At 35.9% G+C, this 21,322-nt stretch overlaps 1 protein-coding gene across 4 annotated transcripts in view; it reads left to right on the forward strand.

Annotated features, from left to right (window-relative positions):
• YES1 (YES proto-oncogene 1, Src family tyrosine kinase) overlaps window positions 1-21,322 on the forward strand; it is a 77,074-nt gene that overhangs the window by 46,881 nt on the left and 8,871 nt on the right. For all 4 annotated transcript variants that reach the window (XM_077778148.1, XM_077778149.1, XM_077778147.1 and 1 more), the window contains exons 2-8: window positions 6,215-6,487; window positions 9,225-9,324; window positions 12,416-12,514; window positions 13,704-13,807; window positions 13,894-14,043; window positions 15,387-15,542; window positions 15,709-15,888. In XM_077778148.1, the coding sequence (XP_077634274.1) occupies window positions 6,223-6,487; window positions 9,225-9,324; window positions 12,416-12,514; window positions 13,704-13,807; window positions 13,894-14,043; window positions 15,387-15,542; window positions 15,709-15,888 (1,054 nt within the window). In that variant the 5' untranslated portion in view covers window positions 6,215-6,222. The remainder of the gene's footprint in view (window positions 1-6,214; window positions 6,488-9,224; window positions 9,325-12,415; window positions 12,515-13,703; window positions 13,808-13,893; window positions 14,044-15,386; window positions 15,543-15,708; window positions 15,889-21,322) is intronic.

The raw sequence follows: 21,322 nt of genomic DNA on the forward strand, positions 1-21,322 counted from the left end.
TTTCTTGACATTCCCAGCTCTTTATAGTGTTTAATAAATATGTTAATAAATACATATGTGTAAGCAGTGTAGAACGTGAAGAGGCTTTCCCATATAACTGTTTTAAATGATGTCCTGTTTCTAGGACACCCCATACAAATCTATTGAACTCCTGTTGCACCTGAAGTTTAAAAATCTAAACCACACCCTTCATTTTTATAATCCTGTTTCTAAAGGAGATGGGAAGCAGTGATGACTCCTTTGTGATCATACTGGGGTGCTGGACCAAAAATAAGTGTGTCCAGGAGTCTGTTGGAAAGGGCAAATGGGTTGGGTAGAAGTGAGGAGTTGGACCAGAGACTCTGGATTAAGAAAATAAGGCTGGAGGACTGTTAAGGGTACTGATGGAAGACTGGAAGGGCAAGGAGGGGGGAAAGGTGTGACTCTGGAAGTAGGAGGGTTTAGTTAGTGATGTCTTCCAGAGAGAAAAGACCTAATCAATGATCGTGTCTGAAGAAAAAGATGAAAATGGGGAATTAAGGGAACTAGGAATAGAAATGGAGGTGGCCGAATAATTGTGGTAATTGCAGTTATAGATTAATATATTTTAGTTGTCCTGTTTTGTATTTATTGATTGTTGGTTAAAATTCACCCTTCATCTTTGAGTATTGAGTCAAAATTTGCCAATCTGATAAGAAAGGTACCTTTTAAAATTTGCACTTAGAGAACTGGAAAGTTTGGACATCCCCTTTTACTGCTTATTAGCCTGTCATATTTCTTGATAGACTTCCCTGTTTCTTTGAGGGGCTATCTTTTTTTTTTTTGTACATGTAAGTTGTGTTAAGAATGTCTGCCAGTTTCCATGTGTACATTTATATGTGTTGAGAGACTGAGTAAGAACATGAGGAAGTACCAGGATACTTTCCCTTTTCTCATATCTTTAGCTTTGCTTAAGACAAAAGTCTCTACTCCTGTTCCCCACACTGAAGTTAGATAATCATGCATCCAAGGCTTTTCCTTTAAAGTTTCTACTTTTACATTATGCTTTAAAAGACTTTTCCAACTGTATTATGAAATGTGTTGAGTTTCTTCTAATACTTTGAGAAGCAAATACTTTTTATATAATTAGCTTATAGTTCCTTCAAAATGTGTTCACTAGAAATTTAAATTTCCAGTCCCAGTTATGTTTTGATGCTTATACTTAATGTCACATCTTGAGAATATACTCATTTAAGATAGTAGTAGTCTGAAAACCTTCCAACTTTGAGGTTCTGAGAATTTGTTTTCAACCAACTTTTTGGTCCTGAGAGTTTCTGTTTTCATATTTATAGCTACATTTATTTTATAGTGCTTAAAATATCTTTTTGCACTTTAATTTTTTAAGTAATCTATACCCAATGTGGTGGGTCTGAGATCCAAAGTCACATGCTCTACCAACTGAGCCAGCCAGGTGCCCCTAGAATGTTTTTTAATTTAAGTATAATTAACATACAATGTTATATTAGTTTCAGGTATACAACCTGACAATTCTATACAATACTCAGTGTTTACCATGATAATTATAGTCACTGTCATCATACAATGTTATTACAATATTATTGACTTTATTCCTTATGTTGTACTTTTCTGTGACTTAGCTATTTTATAAACAGGTTTGTACCTCTTAATTCGCTTTATTTAACCCATCCCCCCACCCACCTCCACTCTGACACTACCGATTTGTTTTCTGTATTTAACAGTCTGGTTTTTTTGTTTGTTTTATATTTTAGATTCCACATATAAGTGAAATCATATGGTTGGTGCTTGTCTTTCTCTGACTTATTTTACTTGGCATAATATCCTCTAGGGCCATCCATATTGTCACTTACGGTGAGATCCTTTTTTTTTTTTTTAAATGTTTTATTTTTTTCTGAGAGAGAGACAGCATGAGCAGGGGAGGGTCAGAGAGAGAAGGAGACACAGAATCTGAAGCAAGGCTTCAGGCTCTGAGCTAGCTGTCAGCACAGAGCCTGACGTGGAGCTCGAACCCACAAACTGTGAGATCATGACCTGAGCTGAGTTCGGAAGCCCAACAGACTGAACCACCTAGGCGTCCCTCTTTTTTTTTTTTTCCAATAGCTTAATAATATTCCCATTATTTACACACATCTCCCCATCTTCTTTATCCATTCATCTATGGATAGACACTTGGGTTGCTTCTATGTGTTGGCTTTTGTAAATAGTATTGCAGTAACATAGGGGTGCATAGTGGAATTGCTGGATCATTTGATATTTCAATGTTTGATTTTTTGAAGAATTACCACCAACAGCACATAAATGTTCCCTTTTATCCACATCCTTGCCAGCACTTGTTACTTCTTTTTGATATTAACCATTCTGGTAGGAGGTAATATCTCATTGTGGTTTTGATTTGCATTTCTCTGATGACTAATGGGGTTGAGCATCTTTTCATGTGTCTTTTGTCTTTTTATGTGTGTCTTCTTTGGAAAAATGTTCAATTCTTCTGCCCATTTGTCAATCAGATTATATGGTTTTTTGGTGTTGAGTTGTATAAATTCTTTATATATAACCTCTTAATAAACATATCACCTGCAAATATCTTCTGCCATATACTGAGTTGCTTTTTTGTTTTGTTGATGGTGTCCTTTGCTTTGCAAAAACTTTCTATTTTAGCATAGTCACAATTATTTATTTTTGTTTTTGTTTCCCTTGTCTGATGAGATATATCCAAAAATATGTTGCTAAGGCTGATGTCAAAACGATAACTACTTACATTTTGTTTTTCTTCTAGGAGTTTTATGATTTCAGGTCTCACATTTACATTTTTAATCCATTTTGAGGTTTGTTTTTTTTTCCACTTTGAGTGTATTTTTGTGTATAGTATAAGAAAGTGGTTCAGTTTCATTATTTTGCATGTAATCATCCAGTTTTTCCAACACCATTTATTGAAAAGACTGCCTTTTCTGAATTGTATAGTCTTTCCTCTGTCGTAGACTAATAGATAATATAAGCATAGGTTTGCTTCTGGGCTCTCTATTCCAGTGACCTGTGGGGTCTGTTTTTATGCCAGTACCATATTGTTTTGATTGATTACTATAACTCTGTAGTATATCTTGAAATCTATGATTATGAAACCTCAGTTTTGTTCTTTTTCTCAAGTTTGCTTATCCTATTCATGTCTTGTGTGGTTCTTTAAAATTACTAGTATTACTTGTTCTAATTCTGTTGGAAATGCTGTTGGTATTTTGATAGAGATTGCATTGAATCTGTAGATTGTTTTTGTGTTATAAACATTTTAACAATATTAATTTATCCAGTCCATGAGCATGGTATACCTTTCCATTTGTGTTGCCTTCAATTTCTTTCATCACTGTTTTATAGTTTTCAGTGTACAAGTCTTTTACCTCTTTGGTTAAATTCATTTCTAGCTTTTTTTAATGTGTAATTGTAAATGGGATGGTTTTCTTAATTTCTCTTCTAGTTCATTGTTAGTGGGCAGAAATACAACAGATTTCTGTTTATTATTTTGTATCCTGAAACTTTACTGAATTCATTCATCAGTTCTAATAGTTTTTTGGTGGAGTCTTTAGGGTTTTCTATATATCGTATCATGTCATCTGCAGATAGTGACAATTTTACTTCTTCCTTACCAATTTGGATGCCCTTTATTTCTTGTCTGATAACTGCAGTATAGCTACATTTTGTTATATAGCCAAGATTATAAATATTCAGTCTTTATGAATTTATGAGACAGTCATCTTAATCACTCACCTTTTGAATGCCATGTAAGAAAGGAAAAGCTGTAAAATAAGAATGACCCTTAAAAGTATGTGAATTAATGAAATCCCCATTAGTACTCCCATAGGAAGTGAATTGAAAAATGCAGATTTGTAGTATTAGTAACCTATTATATGAGTCATGTTTGTAAGCTGGACAGTGTGTAAGAGATGAGTAATTTGATTTTTAAAAATGACTTGCCTAGCCAAAACATGGAAAGAGCCTAAGTGTCCATCAACTGACGAATAGATCAAGAAGATGTGGTTTATCTATACAATGGAATACTACATGACAATGAGAAAGAATGAAATCTGGCCATGTGTAGCCACATGGATGGAACTTGAGGGTGTTATGCTGAGCGAAATAAGTCAGGCAGAGAAGGACAGCTACCATATGTTTGCATGTGGAGTCCTCATATAGGAGAATTAGGAGGAAGTTAATGGAAGGCCGTGGGGGAGAAGAAGGGGAAAAATAGTGGGGGAGAGGGAGGGAGGCAAAACATGAGAGACTCTTGAATGCTGAGAACAAACTGAGGGTTGATGAGGGTGGGGGAGAGGGAGAAGGGAGGTGATGGGCATGGAGGAGGGCACTTGTTGGGATGAGCACTGGGTGTTATATGGAAACCAGTTTGACAAACTATTTGTAAAAAAAAAAAAAATAGGAATGTTTTTGTGGTAGTCTTAGAAATATTATTCTGATATTGGCAATGCATGTTTTATTTATTAAAAATGAGTAATTTAAAAAAAAAATAAATAAAAAATGTATTACCAATAATTAGGGGTTAAGGTGGGAATTACGCCAGTAAGCAAAAAACAAGATACAAAATGGAATTAAAGTGAGAGTCCCATATAAAAATCTCTCCAAGGGGCGCCTGGGGAGATTAAGTTGGTTAAGCATCCGACTTCTGCTCAGGTCATGATCTCACAGTTCATGGATTTGAGCCCCGCATTGGATTCTGTGCTGACAGCTAGCTCAGAGCCTGGAGCCTGTTTCAGATTCTGTGTCTCCCTCTCTCTCTGAACCTACCCTGATCGCGCTGTCTGTCTGTCTGTCTGTCTCTCTCTCTCTCAGAAAGAAATAAAAACATTAAAAAAAAAACTCCCCAAAAGTACATTGGAGGTTTTAAGGAAAACAATATTTTGCCAATTATGGGGAAAGCCTGAATGGAAAAATAGCATTTGTGATGACCTTCAGTGAATGGATAGAACTTTAGCAGGTAGAGAAGTTTTAGGTGTAAAAATCCCCCCAAAATTGGGAAAGTACAGGGCATATGTATTGGGGAAACAGGAAAGTGTGTGTATGTAGATAAGCATAAGGAAATACTAGGAGATAGAGTTGGAAAAATAGATTGGGATCGGATTTGGTAAGCATTAGGAGTGTGACTATAGATAAGGAAGAGAAAAGTTACAGAGCTACCCTGTTCTATACATGGTAGCTGCTAGCCACATAATAGACCCTGAGCACTTGAAATGTACCTAGTCCAAATTGACATGTACTGTAAGTTTAAAATATATAACAGGTTTCTGAGACTTAGTACAAAAAAAAGAATGTAAAATCTCATTAAAAATTTTTTTATTGATGATAATGTTGAAGTGTATTTTAGATTCAGTAGATTAAAGATATCATTAAAATCAGTGTTTTAATTTTTATTTAAAAATGTATTTCTCCCAATTTGTTTATTTTGGGGGAGAGAGCATGCATGCATGTGCTCATGTGTGAGTGAGAAGAGGCTGAGAGAGAGAGAGAGAGAGAGAGAGAGAGAGAGAATGAGAATCCCACGCAGGAACTGTGAGATCATGACCGGAGTTGAAATGGAGTCAACTGCTTAACTGACTGAGCCACACGGGCACCCCTTCTTTTTATATTTTTTAACATGGCTGCTAGAAGATTGAATATTATTTATGTGGCTCAGATTGTATTTCTGTTACAGAGGGCTTTTATAGATAGAAGGAATACAGCCAGTATATGCTGGTACTTAACTATGTGCCACATATTGCCTGGAACTTGTAATAAGCATAAATTAATCCTCATAGAAAACCTTATGAAGTGGTGTTATTATTATCCCTCTTTTTCAAGTAGCTGTAAGGTGCAGGGAGGTTGGGCAACATACCTGAAATAACTCCACTAGTAGGTAGTAAACCAGGATTCAAATGTAGCACCTCTGACTTCACAGCCAGTGGCTTTCCCAGCACACTATGATGACATGTCATTGGAGCATTAAAGGTGGTTGAGCTTGACAATGACATGATTGGAATGATGCTTCAGCAGACTTGTAATAAAGTTAAATGAGGAGAAGAAACTTCAGTTTTAGCTTTCTAGTTTTTTGTTTTATTTTGTTAATGTTACTTTTTTCGTGGGAGAACAATTCCTTGTTTAAAATGAAGTTTTGAATTGAGTTTTTTTGAAGTATCCTTTATACTAACCACTTCTCAAAATGTTTGCCTTACCACCTTTATAGATTTGATAATGGGCTGCATTAAAAGTAAAGAGAACAAAAGTCCAACCATTAAATATAGAACTGAAAGCACTCCAGAACCTGTCAGTGCAAGTGTCAGCCATTATGGAGCAGAACACACTGCAGTGGCACCATCCTCTTCAACAAAGGGAGCATCTGTTAATTTTAACAGTCTTTCCATGACACCATTTGGAGGATCCTCAGGGGTGACACCTTTTGGAGGAGCATCTTCTTCATTCGCAGTGGTGCCAAGTTCATATCCTGCTGGTTTAACAGGTGAGACTTAAATGGACAATTCTGTTGTCAGTTTGGGAACATGACCTTAGGCAGTACCTTCAAAGAAGAATAACTGCTGTAAGAAAAATAACTTCCTGGGGGACTTATTAGTTTATGTGAAAATTAAAGCTTCTAGCATAGAAATTTAAGTCTTATTATATACATGGACATTGTTCTGGAAAACTTGGTGATTATCGACTGGCTATATCATTAGGTTTTTCATTTTTCATTTTTCAAGTAATTATTAAGTGCCCACTGTGTGGCAGGTAGTGGGGTTATAAAGATTAAAAACATGAACCCCTCCCTCAAGAATATTATACATTTTCAGGTTTATAATGTACTATCTAATATTAAAGTATTGTAATGGTTACTTAATATTAAATGGCAACGTAGTGATGATGGTATGGTTGGGTTTTTTGGTGTCAGATACTGATTAATTTTAAAAAGAAAAGTCCTGAGACTCAGAGTTAAGTGATTTTTTTTTCCAGAAACACAAATAAGCAACAGAGACAAGGTTTAATGTCTTGTTCCAGAACTTCATTTATTACTTAAAAAAAATTTTTTTTAATGTTTTATTTATCTTAGAGAGAGAAACAGAATGTGAGCGGGGGAGGGTCAGAGAGAGAGGGAGACACAGGATTGGAAGCAGGCTTCAGGGTTTAAGCTACCTGTCAGCACAGAGCCCAACATGGGGCTGGAACCCACAAACCGTGAGATCATGACCTGAGCCGAAGTTGGACGCTTAACTGACTGAGCCACCCAGGCGCCCCCATTTATTACTTTATGATATCCTTTCAGAGAGCAGCAAGAAGTGACAGCTGACAGCCTTTCATGGAGCCAGAAATGCTCTAAAAAAGTAGTTAGAAACTTTAAAAAGATTTCTTTTGTGGAAGATTTCCACATCAGGATACTTTTTCCCTTGAGTAACAAAACATAACTGGTTTTAAAAAAAGTAGAGTGAGCTCTAGAATTCCTTGATATAGCAGTAGTTTTGTGATGTCATCAAGGACTCGAGTCCTTGATCTCTTTCCGGTAGCACTTAAGAGTTTCTGCTTTAACCTTAGGCTTGGCAAAACAGCTGCCAGCAGCAAATTGAGCAGCATCATGTGTCCTTACGTAACAACCAGAGGGGGCAAAAGTGGAATCTCTTCTATAAGCTTGGACTATAAATTTGTTCCTTCAGTCTTCTTACCTTTAGGCCAATAATAGTGCTAGAGGAATGCCATAAGTGAATTCTATGAGACTGTTCATTTGAGGAGTTGTAGACATTAAAGGGTCAATTACAGTTTAATTTCCAACTCCCTAACTCTAAATACCTTAGTAACAGATCGCCATGATGGCATTCTCAGTTATCATCAAAAGTTTAAGTTATTTTCAGGATTATACATTTGGGAAAGACAGTAGTCCAGAATGGTTCAAGTAAATGTTGATCCTTAAGGATGTAGTTTAGTTACCTAAGCAGTTTACTTAGATCCATTTAATAAAGATGAAAGGCCTTTAGCTGATCAAAGAAAGCAATCTTGAGAAATTATTTGAACTGAGTTTTGATTGATGAGAATGACATAAATATGTGCAGAGCTGGAAAAAGAGCTTTCTGGGGAGAGAGAACAACAAATGCAAAGTTTAGGAGGTACAGATGAACCTGGCAGTTTGAGCACTAATGAGGACAACAGAAGGTTGAATTGATTAATATAAGATTGAAGAGTTAGGATTACTCAGGACCTTGAAGACTCTAGTAAGAAGTTTGGGCTTTATTCAAAGCCAAGAAAAAGCAATTGAAGAAATTTAGAGGATTTGCATAATTGAGTTTCCTTTTTTTAAAACCACTCTGGCAAGTAGGTGTGTGGAGAATGTATATAAGGAACCAGGTACAGAAGTGGATTAGGAGGTTACTTCTTTCACCACTCTTTCTACCACTCAGTGAGAGATAACAATGATTTGGATTAAGGTGGCAGCAGTGGAAATGGAAAAGAAAGTAAATAAGAGGTATTTTAGAGGTAGAGCTAACAGTGCTGGTAAAGGGACTTGGCTTGAGCACATGATCAGATAGTAGTGCCATTGGCTTAGGCATTCAAGTAGACATGTCAGATAGGCAGTTAATACGTGACTGGAGCTCAGTGGAGAAGAGTGAATCAATCCATTCTATTCTTTTGTTTGCAGATAATAGTTTAGTTGTTTAGTGTCCTGGTCTCTTAAGCATATGTGTACAGTGCTCTGTATGACAGTTATTTTTGGAATTTATAATTCATATCAGCCACATCACTTAATTTCTAAGAAAAACAGCCATTTTAACTTTTAAGTGTTCATTTTAATAGCTGATCTTATTAAATCCCTAGCTATTACTATGAAGGATCAGTCTTACAGATGGAAATGTTCATCCATTGTTTATAAGAAATTGAGATGATCAGTGCCTGTAGTTTGCAGTACTAATGCTTTTTTTGGCAAAGAATTGATTTGAACTTTGTCTTTCCAAGTCAGAGACGTTGCAACTGTGAATCAGAATTAAATTTGTTTCTGTAGGTATATAAAATTTTAGAATTTGTAGCTTACAAAAGTTTCATGGAAAGTTTTAAGAGAGCATCTTACTAACTAAGCTCCTGCTGCCCAAGTCTCCGTTTGAAAACATTCTGGAGACTAAGAAGAAAACCATGCTTAGCTTTTAGTTGACAATTTTTTTTTCTCTATTTTACTTTATATAATTTACCTTGGTCTTTTTTTTTTTTTTTCGCTCCAATAGGTGGTGTTACTGTATTTGTGGCCTTATATGATTATGAAGCTAGAACTACAGAAGACCTTTCATTCAAGAAGGGTGAACGGTTTCAAATAATTAACAACTCGTAAGTGTTGGGAATGTTTTGTGAGGGAGAAACAGTGACAGAAACCTAGTCTTCATGCTGAAACCACTTAACTGGTTGATTGAGACATGAGAGTGGTGAGGCATGGGTCTCTCTGCCCACTGGGTTGGATGATGCATTTAGTTTCTTCAGACACATGGCATAATAACTACTGCTGTAGCCAGAAGTTATTACTTCTACAAATTGCACTGCAGTGTGTGGTTCTGACATAAACAGTAGAGATTAAAGAGTACATTACTTAAATACATTACTTAAAAAAAAATTCTTACAGATTTCTGTGTTCCTGTTTAAGTATAAGATGATTTAAGGATCTTAACTTCTTTCTCTTCAAAACAAAACAAAACAAAACAAAACACAAAACAAAACAAAAACAAAAACAAAGGAAAAAGCCCAGGTAGGAATAATATCCCAAACTGGCCACGTTAAGTTGCTTTTTTCTTAAGTGACTCTTAGACTTTTAGTGTCTCACTAGTAATTTGATGCTTGCATTGAAAATTCAGTTCTTGGTGGGCACTTGGGTTGTTCAATTGGTCTCCCCCCGCCTCCCCACCCTTCTCCCCAACTTGTGCTCTCCCTCTGCCTCTCTTTCAAATAGAAAGAAAATAAAATTTAAAACAAGAAAATTCAGTGCTTGTTATGGAAAATAGGTCCCATAATTTCATTAGCAGGCATAGCAACCAGTTCATAACTTCTCAAAATACATAATTATGGTCTCTTTACTTCCAGTCATATTTCCAAATCATCTTGTTTCCATTTTCTATCCATTATTGTTCCAGAATATAAAATATGATCATGTCTCTGCTTTAAAATCCTATAGTAGCTGCCAGTTGCTGTCAAGATAAAAGCGATAGAAATCAGTCATCGAGCTGTTTCCCCTTCCTCACTTGACTGCTCAGCCATAGTAAATTGCTTATAATTGTATGAATACACTAGGGCTTCTGACTTTCCTTTTTTTTTTTTTTTAAAGCTTATTTATTGTGAGGGAGGGAGGGGAGGGGTAGAGAGAGAATCCCAAGCAGACTCCATATTGTCACCACAGAGCCCCATGTGGGGCTCAATCTCATGAACCACGAGATCATGACCTGAGTAGAAATCAAGAGTGGGATGCTTAACCAGCTGAGCCACCCAGGCGTTTCCTCACCTTTCCATGCCTTCACACATAGTTTCTTTTTTCTGGAATGTGACTTCCTGTCTCCATTTTTTTCCTTTTATCTGGCCAACCCTGCTCATTCTTCAAAATGTATATTCCTATATCATTTCTCAAGGAGGCCTTTCTTGACATTATTCCTCTCCCACTGGCCCACACCCCAGTGGATGTGGAATCTCCTGCTGGATTCAGTGTCTCCCTTACTGGTTGAGGTGGCACCGTCTGCAAACCTCAATCATAGCTGTCATCACTACTTTGAATTATAATGTATCATGTGCTTTTCATTCTTTTAGACCAGTGGTTCTCAACTTGGGGAAAAATTGTCCAGGGACATTTGGCAATATCTGGAGACACCAGTATACAGTCAGGGTGCCTCTACTATCTTCTAGTGAGTAGAGGCCAGGGGTGTTGCTGAACATCCTACAATGCACAGAACAACATCAACAACAAAGAATTATCCAGCACAAAGAGTCAGTAGTGCCAAGGTTGAGAAACTCTGCTCTAGGCTGAGTTTCTTGAGGGTACAGACTATCTTTTTACCTGTTTCCAGCATACCCTCTCATAAAGTCTGTCACTTAAAAGGGTATTCAATAAATGTTTGAATGAATCATGAGTGGTTAGTACAAATGCAGACTTTTCAATTGGTATATCTGAAAGTGCCTAATACATACTAGGAAACTACAAACCAAGTTTATGAGTTTGGTAAATCCTTGAATTACCAAAGGATTTTTCATCTCATTTTCTAGAGAACAAATTCTCCTCAGTCATTCATAAAATTTCAATTTAGATAAAATATTTTCAATATTTCTCTCTGGCAAAGCAAAGCATGCATTTAATTTTTAGTGGCAGAACCCATATATATCTTCCTCATTAGAGACTGATGATATTCGCTCTTAATTTTGGAAAAGTCATGGCTTATGTATTGCAAGCTAAGTATAATTCTCATGTTCTGAATTGACTTTAGTTTTACTTGGATATTTATGGATAACATTTTTATTTATTTTTATTTTATAACATTTTTAATAACATTTTATTTATAACACTTTTTATTATTAAAGTATATGTATACTTTATTCTTGGGGTTAAATTTTTTACTCTTGCCTGTTGCAAATAGTTTGTCTACAGGAATTCTAAGGCATCCTGACTACTTTTCCCCCTAAAATGACTAAAAAGGAACATTCTGACTTTATGTACTGTTGAAAGTATTTGACAATAAAAAAGAATGAACTACTGATAACATGCTGTAACATAGATGAACCTTGAAAAAATTATGCTAAGTGAAAAACGCCAGTGTGAAAGACCACACCACATGTTGTATGATTCTATTTATATGAAATGCCCATAATATAAATGTCCATAGGAACAGAAAGCAGATTTAGTGTTTGGCAGTGTGGGGGGAGGCCACAGGTGGAGGAGTGGGGAGTGACTGTTGTTGGAAGAGTGGTGTGTGTGTGTGTGAAGTGTTATAAAATTGATTGTGATAATGGTTGCACAACTCTGAATATATTAAAACCCATTACATCTTAAAGAGAGAATTTTTGGTCTGTAAATTATATGTCAATAAAGCTTTTCAAAAAGAAAACATTCAGTTGAAAATGAGTAATTTGAAAAATTTACCTCCCAAATTGTTTTAGACAATATAGTTTATTGTTTTAAGTTGAAAGAATTATGTAAAAAGGGGATCTTACAACTAAAATTAACTTTGTTTGGAGGAGAAATATGCAGTTGTGCTTTTGCTTAGCCTTATTCCTTTAATTCACATAACCTGTTTTTAAGTATTCTTCTTTTGAGTTTAATTCTTGATCAAATGAATGCATAAAAAATGAAGTAATACCTCTTTTCTACATAGATATAAGGCAACACTGTAATAAATTTTTTCTTGAGCAGTTGTCTACCTTGCGGTAATTGTTGTTTTATGTGTTACAGGGAAGGAGACTGGTGGGAAGCCCGATCAATTGCTACAGGAAAGAACGGCTATATCCCTAGCAATTATGTAGCCCCTGCAGATTCCATTCAGGCAGAAGAGTATGGCACTACTTCATATTTTATTAATTATTTTGATTTTAGAAAATGTTTTAATGCACATTCTACTTAGCCACAATTTTACACACATACAATTACATACCAGCCTTAATACAGCTAATACATCATATTAATAGGAGATGTTACTTGAAATCAATAATTAATGCCCTAGTATTTGCTTATAGTAGGATCATAAATGAATCTGCATTAATAATACTGTTATGCCTAGTCTGTACCCTTTATATCTTCTCTTTAAAAAGATCATATTAGCTCTTTTTATATTCTGTAAACTCTCTCACTTCAAAATTTACCCTCAGTTGATAGTGTTGTATCAGTGTTAATTTCTTGACTTAGGTGCTTGCAATCAGTTCAGAAAAAATACACAGGGTAAGAGAGAATATGACAAAGTAAAATTTTTACAGTTGGGAAATCTGGGTAGGGAGTATATGAGAGTTCTATGTGGTAGTCTCACAACTTCTAAAAAATTAAAATTAATCTTCAGTGACATATTTTTAGGTCAAACCAAGAATATCTGGGATTCTTAATATTACTTTGTTTTCATAACCCGACATTTAACACAGTAGGTTAAATAGTAGGTGCTCTATCACTGTTTGTTTTTATTGCTTTTACAATATGTAATTTGTCTCTATAACTCTGTTCTGCTTGACACTTGTTACTTCATGTTTTATTCTGTGAGCTTCTCCACAGCAGAGACTCATTTTTATTCACAAATCAGTATTAAATCAAACTCACACTAGAGTTGCTAATAATTTGGATATAGTTTACTTGCATTTTATTGAATGCAGATGACCAGAATACAGAGAACCACGTCTGTTCTTTCTACTTCACTCTTCATATTCATGTTCCCTTCTGTCAGTGTCTGAGAGGTTCTCTGTGTCATTATTGACTTTCTTTCTCTGATCCTGTGACTTCCAAGTGAAGTTTAAGAGATTGGTTGAATAGTCAGTACCTGGAAATATTAGGACAGTATGTTCTGACAGGAATATTTATAATATTTCTATTTAGTTAAAGATCCTTCATTATATTTTACTGTTTTTAATCTGTCTTCTGTAGTTCTTTGTTGTCACCCCCCTCCCCCCGCCAATTCAATTCTTACTGATACTTACATAACTTATGTATAATCTTCCAATTCTAACACATTTCTAACTCAGAACACTGTTTTTTTTCCCAGATGGTATTTTGGCAAAATGGGGAGAAAAGATGCTGAAAGATTACTTCTGAATCCTGGGAATCAACGAGGTATTTTCTTAGTACGAGAGAGTGAAACTACTAAAGGTAATTATAATGTAGTGTAAGTATAAACATTTTCTTGGACAGTATTTTGAGAAAGATATATGAAGAGTATTTGTTTCCCTCCTTAGGTGCTTATTCTCTCTCTATTCGTGATTGGGATGAGGTAAGAGGTGACAATGTGAAACACTACAAAATTAGGAAACTTGACAACGGTGGATATTATATCACAACCAGAGCACAATTTGATACTCTGCAGAAGTTGGTAAAACACTACACAGGTATATGAATTTCACACATGAAAATTTTTTCTTGATGTTATATTTTATGAGTACAGAATCTCTGTTTTCATGTCTCTGAAGGTTTAGCTCAGTAATTTACACACAGAGTGTGTTCTATAGATGTTGTATTGTGGTTTGAAAATGAGGAACAGGTAATACTTATTACCTGAATTAAGTTCTTAGATGATGTGGTAAAATTCGACTACCATTATTTGAGTCCTTATATCTAACTGGCATAATGTTTACATTGGGGTTTCATTTCATAGCAGGTTAAAAACCAAGATAGATTGTGACAATAAATAAAAAAGCATAAAGGCAAATTTTTTAAGGGACATTTATTAAGTAGGTAAAATTTATTAAGTAGGTAAATACTTAAAAAGCTTTATCAGATGTCCTTTTGCGTTACATTCCTCTGCATGGGCCGGACCACATAAAACTTCCTAAGATATAAATCTATTGAAATTTAATTCTGAAGATGAATTCTTCTTTTCCTGGAAAACTAACCTATAGCAACTGTAGACATTGTTTTCGTTTTTAAGGACCTTTGAAAGGTATTCGGTATTAGATTCTTCTTTCTCAAAATTTTGCATTGCTGATTTAATATGTGAATGCATCTGAAAGTTTTTAAATTATTAAAACTAGGGGAGGGGAAGTTCCCATGGCAATCTCTTCTTCAGTGACAGCTAGCTTCAAATAGTCTATTAAGTCAACCACCAGTCTTGACATTGAATAAACATGTTACCAAGCAGTGGCATCAGTTATAATTGCACTGGTTAGAATGTGGATTTGTGTGGTTATTTGTTGAAAATGGGAGGGAACATGTCTTATTTACAATAAAGAAGATTGCATAAGCATGATTCACAAGTCAAGCCATTGTGAATTTGTGATTCCCTGTTTAACAGTTAATGGTAGCATTCTCTTGGGGAAGAAGTAAAGCACAGTGGTCAAAAACATAACTTTGGAGGCACCCAGAACTGGGGTTTGAATCCCATCTCCATCACTTACTAACCGGGTGACGTTAAAATCACTTAAGTTTTTCAAGACTTATTTATGAGAGATATTTGTAAAGTACTGAATTAACACAACCACTGAGACATAGAAAATATTCAATAAATTATAACCTTAAAAAGGTATTTAACAAAAAATGTTCCACTTTTTGTATGTTTTGTTTCTTATATACATACAACTCCCTTTTTTTTGTGTCTGTGCTTTTACAGTAAGACTGATAGGACATTATGTTTTTGTTTTCTTCAATTTAAACTTTTAAAAACATTTGATATACTATATGTACCTTAATTTTTGTAAGTAATTCATTTTACAGTGTAGTTTATTCATTTACCTAGAACATGCTGATGGTTTATGCCATAAGTTAACAACCGTGTGTCCAACTGTGAAACCTCAGACTCAAGGTCTAGCAAAAGATGCTTGGGAAATCCCTCGAGAATCTTTGCGACTAGAGGTTAAATTAGGACAAGGATGTTTTGGTGAAGTATGGATGGGTAAGAAACCTGAACTTTTGTTTTTTGTCATTTGTTTAGCCATAAAGTAAAACACCACAACTTAAGATATAGTGAAATATTTAAGGTAACTGATCAGTGCAGTTACCTTAGATTTGGCTTAAAATCTCATATACATAGATTAAATTAGTAAAATGTGTTTCTCTAGGAACATGGAATGGAACCACAAAAGTAGCGATCAAAACACTAAAACCGGGTACAATGATGCCAGAAGCTTTTCTTCAAGAAGCTCAGATAATGAAAAAGTTAAGACATGATAAACTTGTTCCACTGTATGCTGTTGTTTCTGAAGAGCCAATTTACATTGTCACTGAATTCATGTCAAAAGGTATGTGTATATTAGTTTTATTTTTAGGGTATTTGTATAAAAAACAAGTCTTCGTTTCTGTTTTTTGTTTTTTTAAAAATGTTTTTTATTTATTTCTGAGAGAGAGAGAGAGAGAGAGAGAGAGAGAGAGAGAGACAGTGTGAGCAGGGGCAGGCCAGAGAGAGAGGGAGATACAGAATCTGAAACAGCCTCCAGGCTCTGAGCTAGCTGTCAGCACAGAGCCCGATGCGGGCCTTGAACCCACGAACCGTGACATCATGACCTGAGCTGAAGTTGGATGCCTAACGGACTGAGCCACCCAGGCGCCCCTTCATTTCTCTTTTTATGCATGCAGATTTTTAATGTGTAGTGTTCTCTTTGAGTTTTATGTAGACAATTGAAAAGAGAAAATCTAACATTTTGTTTAATGGAATAGTGATTAGTTGCAGTTATTCCAAAGGATAGTACAGAGTTTAAAAGGAAAATTATGCCAGCCCAATTTATGTTGAAAGTAAGTAGTCTTTTATTCCATTTAACGAAAGGAAATGGAGTAGCTGGAAAAGGAAAAAAGAAAACAAAAATTTCTACAAATGAAAATAATACAGTTAGAAGATATTTATATCTTTTGTCCTAAAGCAAAGAAATCAAGTAAAATTAAGGAAATTAATTTTATCTTATTTTAGTATAAACACAGTCTCTATATTCAGGATTCCTAGAAACTTTTTCCCACTATTATTCACTAAAATTTCTCCATTCTCCCAAACTCTAGACCCTAAGGTGGGATCTTTAATAACAAACAGGGTTGTTTGGGGCCAAGATAAAGAGAAGGTACAGATGATGCTTTAGAAGAGGAGCTAGTAAGGGGCGCCTGGGTGGCTTAGTCAGTTAAGCGTCCGACTTTCACTTAGGTCATGATCTCACGGTTCGTGGGTTCGAGCCCCGCGTCGGGCTCTGTGCTGACGGCCAGCTCAGAGCCTGGAGGCTGTTTAAGAGTCTGTGACTCCCTCTCTCTCTAACCCTCCCCTGCTCATGCTGTCTCTCTCTCTCTCCTAGAAATAAATAAAAAACATTAAAAAAAAAAAAAAAGAGGAACTAGTAAGTGCTAAATATGTTGCGAGTTCCACTTTTACCCTCTTGAATTTTATCTTTTCTTTCCCCCCTAACTCTTAATGAGTCACTCATCCGTCATTAAAGCTACTGATTATGTCATCTCTCTCCAGTAGTCCATCTTGGCCAATAATGTAGTTCCATCTAGTGGTGACAGGGCCAACTATAAGCTGCATATTTGCTATAGGAAATCTAATCCCCACCTCCCAAAGGATTAGAAAAACCAAAAGTTAAGAACTGACGTAACCTACTAATTGATAGCCAAAACTTACCTAATGCCCCAAGGCGCATGGCACTTTTTGGAAAGAATCTCTACTGCAAATAACTGCCAAATAACCCCTTTCAGAGTGCATTGGATGCACTGTATAAGGAAGAGAGAAAAGGGACAAGGAGGAAGTTTAAATCAAGATATTGATAGCATAAAAATGTAATGGAGGTAAAGTTAATGGTCCATTTAGCTTTTTATATTGATTTCAAGAATTATTTAACTGGGGGTACATGATCGATATCTGTTAGGATTATTTCCAGATGGGAGATTTAGAATGCAAGATCACAAATGACCTTTCTGGTTTTAAAACTCCGTAATTCCCCATCTTGTTTCAGGTACTTAGCAGTTGATCCTCTGGAATCTATTCAGACTCATTGCCTCATGTGCTGCCACATAAATCCACATTGCCTTTTGTTTCCATGATTCTGTTCAAATTCCTTCATCTGGAATTTGGTTTCCCTGTCTCTCAGCCAGTCCCATCAACCATACTTCCTTCAGATTACCTTAGGTCAAGTGTTAGAAGTCTTCCATTAATATCCATATCTGTCATGATCATTATATCCTATGAAATGTTTGTATTCAGACTCTATAAATCATTAACAATCAAAATGTATTGAATACTTCAAATATACAGGACACTCTGTTAGTCATTTTAAGGTATCAAACAAATAAAGCCACCCAAATAACTTATGTTGAATTTAGAGAGAAAAGACCTATCCTTCTGAAAAGTTAATACTCAGTATAAAAGTAAATAATAGCTCGCTATAAACAAACAAGCTATAGGCCAAAACATAATGAATTTCCATGTGTTTAACACATTCAGTAAGTATAGAAATGAAAAAGAGATCACATAGGCTGGAATAAACTGAGAAGTATTAGTGAAAAAGACAAGTGTTAAATTGCCCTTTCAGGTTATGAAGGCTGTGGATGGGTAAAGGGAAAGGTATGGGCATTTCTGCAGAGCTAAGATATGAAGAAATGGGTAACAAAAACATGGGAAGTGGAGAGTACAGAAGGCAGCTAGTTGGAAATAAGGGTGAAGAGGTATGTAAGGCAAATATAAGGACTCCTTTGAATTGATTACACAATTATTTAGTGAGTACTTGCTCTGCTGGGATCTTGAATGAGCTTCAGAGGGTCCATGAACTTCCCCTGAAGTTATGTGTCAAACTTTTGTATATTTATTTATGTTTTCCTAGGAAGAGAGTCCATCATTTTTGTCAGTTTAAAGCAAGCCATGAATATAAAAATAGTTAAGGACCACTGATAAGATCCAAAATATTCTATGATGTCAGAGAAAAGGAATTGACCAAATGACACCGATTACAGTTCATTTCTGTGCACTGCAGTTTGTGTGATTTTAGCAGTTATCTCTTATTACACTGAAAAATGTTCTACTTAATGTATTGATCATGGCATCTTACTTAGATTCTTTATCCTGAAACAAAGAACTTATCTTCTGTTTTTCTGTATACTCTGCATTGTCATGTGGCGTATTTATATGATGTCAGTTTATCCTTTTTTTTTTTTTAATGTTTATTTTTGAGAGGTAAAGACAAAGTGGGAGTGGGGGAGGGGCAGAGAGAGAGGGAGACGCAGAATCTGAAGCAGGCTCCAGGCTCTGAGCTGTCAGCACAGACCCTGACACAGGGCTTGAACTCAGCAACCGTCAGATTATGACCTGAGCTGAAGTCTGATGCTTAACTGACTGAACCACCCAGCTGCCCCTGTTGTCTATCTTATTGGCTAAGGAAAAGAAGTGTTCCTTCCTCTGTTTAAGGAAAATTTCTTTAACTGTGTTTTTGATCCTTCTTATATCTAAAAAGAAAACTCTCTCTTGGTCTCAACATCTGCTTTTCACCTACTGGTTTACTTTTTTGCTTCTCTTCGCAGGCAAGATTTGTTTTAAGAATACTCTGTCTTCACTTCATAACCAGCCATGTACTCTTTTTAAAACCTATTTAAGTTTATTTAATGTCAACACTTTTCGTAGACTTTTTTTAAATTGCAGATATTTCAGACATACAGAGACTACCATAACAACCATGTCCTTACCATCCAAATATAACTAATGTTTACACTTTGCCATATTTGCTTCAGAATTTTCTACCAAGGAAACAAAACATTACAGATCTAATTGCATCTTTGTTTTCACCCCTTCTTGAGCCCATTCTTGTTTGAGCCCTCCCTCCAGGCTTCTTTGGGCCCATTTCCCTTCCAGAGGTAACCTCAGTTTTGAAGTTGGTGCTTAACTTTTCCATCTGCGTCTCATATTGATATACTTTCATTGATATAAATTTACCTATTAACTTATGTAAATATAACTAGCTTCATTTTCATTCAGTGTTAATGCTCTTGAGATTTATTCATGTGGATAAGGGAAGATCTAATTTGTATACTTGTGACTGTTGAATGGCATTCTGTACAAGGATACCTTTGTTTATTCATTCCTTTCCTAGTGAACATTTAGGTTGGTTTCTAGTTTGTCACTGTGACAAACAGTGCTGCAGTGAATGTCCTTGTGCTCGCCTCTTCTTGCCCATATGTAAGAGTCTCTGGTGCGTTGGATGACAGCTACATTAGTGTTACCTTGAAGCTCAGAGATGAACACTCGGGGGATGGGGCTCAGCAGTCATCACTTCCTCACCCCCCTGTGTAATAATAATCCATTCGGCGCCATTGATCCCATCACATCTCTCTGGAAAACTTCCCCTTCTCTCTATTCCCACTGTCATTGCTAGATTTTAACATGATATCTCTCTTTCCTAGACTATTACAGGAACTTTTAAACTTAGTCTTTTTTTGTGCAGTTTTGGCCAAATTTCATTTTTCATATTAATTGTAGTGATTACTTCCTCTCCCCCCCAATTTGAGAGAGAGCACCAGGGTGTGTGAGCAGGGGAGAGAGGCAGAGGGAGAGAGAATTTTAAGCAGGCTGTATGCTCTAGCTCCAGGCCAGATGAATGTATGTTTGGGACTTTAATCCAGAGTAGTCCTTCTCTTAGCCTTTCTTGTCTTGCATGACATTATTATTTTTGAAAAGAACATTGTAGTTGTTTTAAAAATGTACCTTAAAGGGGCGCCTGGGTGGCTTAGTTGGTTAAGCGTCCGACTTTCGCTTAGGTCATGACCTCGCGGTTCGTGGGTTTGGGCCCCGCGTCGGGCTCTGTGCTGACTGCCAGCTCAGAGCCTGGAGCCTGTTTCGGTCTGTGACTCCCTCTCTCTCTGACCCTCCCCTGCTCACGCTGTCTCTCTCTCTCTCTCTCCTAGAAATAAAAAAAAAAATAAAAAATAAATAAATAAAAATGTACCTTAATTTTGGTTTATCTGGGTTTTTTTATTATTAAATTCAGGTACATGGTAGGTTTTTAACCAGTAATACAAGAATAGCAACCAGACTTTTCTAGCCTTTCTGTCAGCTATTATTCATAGTACTTTGCTCTTTCATGTTATCTTCAGCTAAAAGTGAGAGAAGTTCATTAGACAAACAGTTCCATGTCAAGTCAGCCACCTAGGTCTGGTTTTAAGTACCCCAGGATATTCCTAGTAGTCTGCACTCTTGATTCAGATTGACTTAAAAATATGCAGGAATCTAGGGGCACCCAGGTGACTCAGTTGGTTAAGCGCCTGACTTCAGTTCTGGTCATGATCTCATAGCTCGTGGTTTCAAGCCCTGTGTTCCCTGTGCTGACGGGTTAGAGCCTGGAGCCTGCTCTGAATTCTGAGTCTCCCTCTCTCTCTACCCCTACCCCACTTGTGCATTGGTCTCTCTCTCAAAAATAAATAAACATCAACAAAATATTTTTATTTTATTTTATTTTTTTATTTTTTTACAAATAGTTTATTGTCAAATTAGTTTCCACATAACACTCAGTGCTCATAAACATCAACAAAATATTTTAAAAAATACATAAACAGGTATCTAAATACTGCTTTTTGTTTCAAAATTGGGATTGTTGATCTTGATCAAAACAAGGAAGAAAATGCCTACAATCTAGTGAGATTATTAAATTTTCCAAATGTTCTCCAAGAAGTTTTAAAATTTCAGTTTAGGAAGCTTTTCTAGAATATTAAAGATAA

Source organism: Crocuta crocuta, unplaced genomic scaffold (genome assembly GCF_008692635.1).
Source record: "Crocuta crocuta isolate KB4526 unplaced genomic scaffold, BGI_CrCroc_1.0 scaffold26, whole genome shotgun sequence".
Classification (NCBI taxonomy): Eukaryota; Metazoa; Chordata; class Mammalia; order Carnivora; family Hyaenidae; genus Crocuta; species Crocuta crocuta.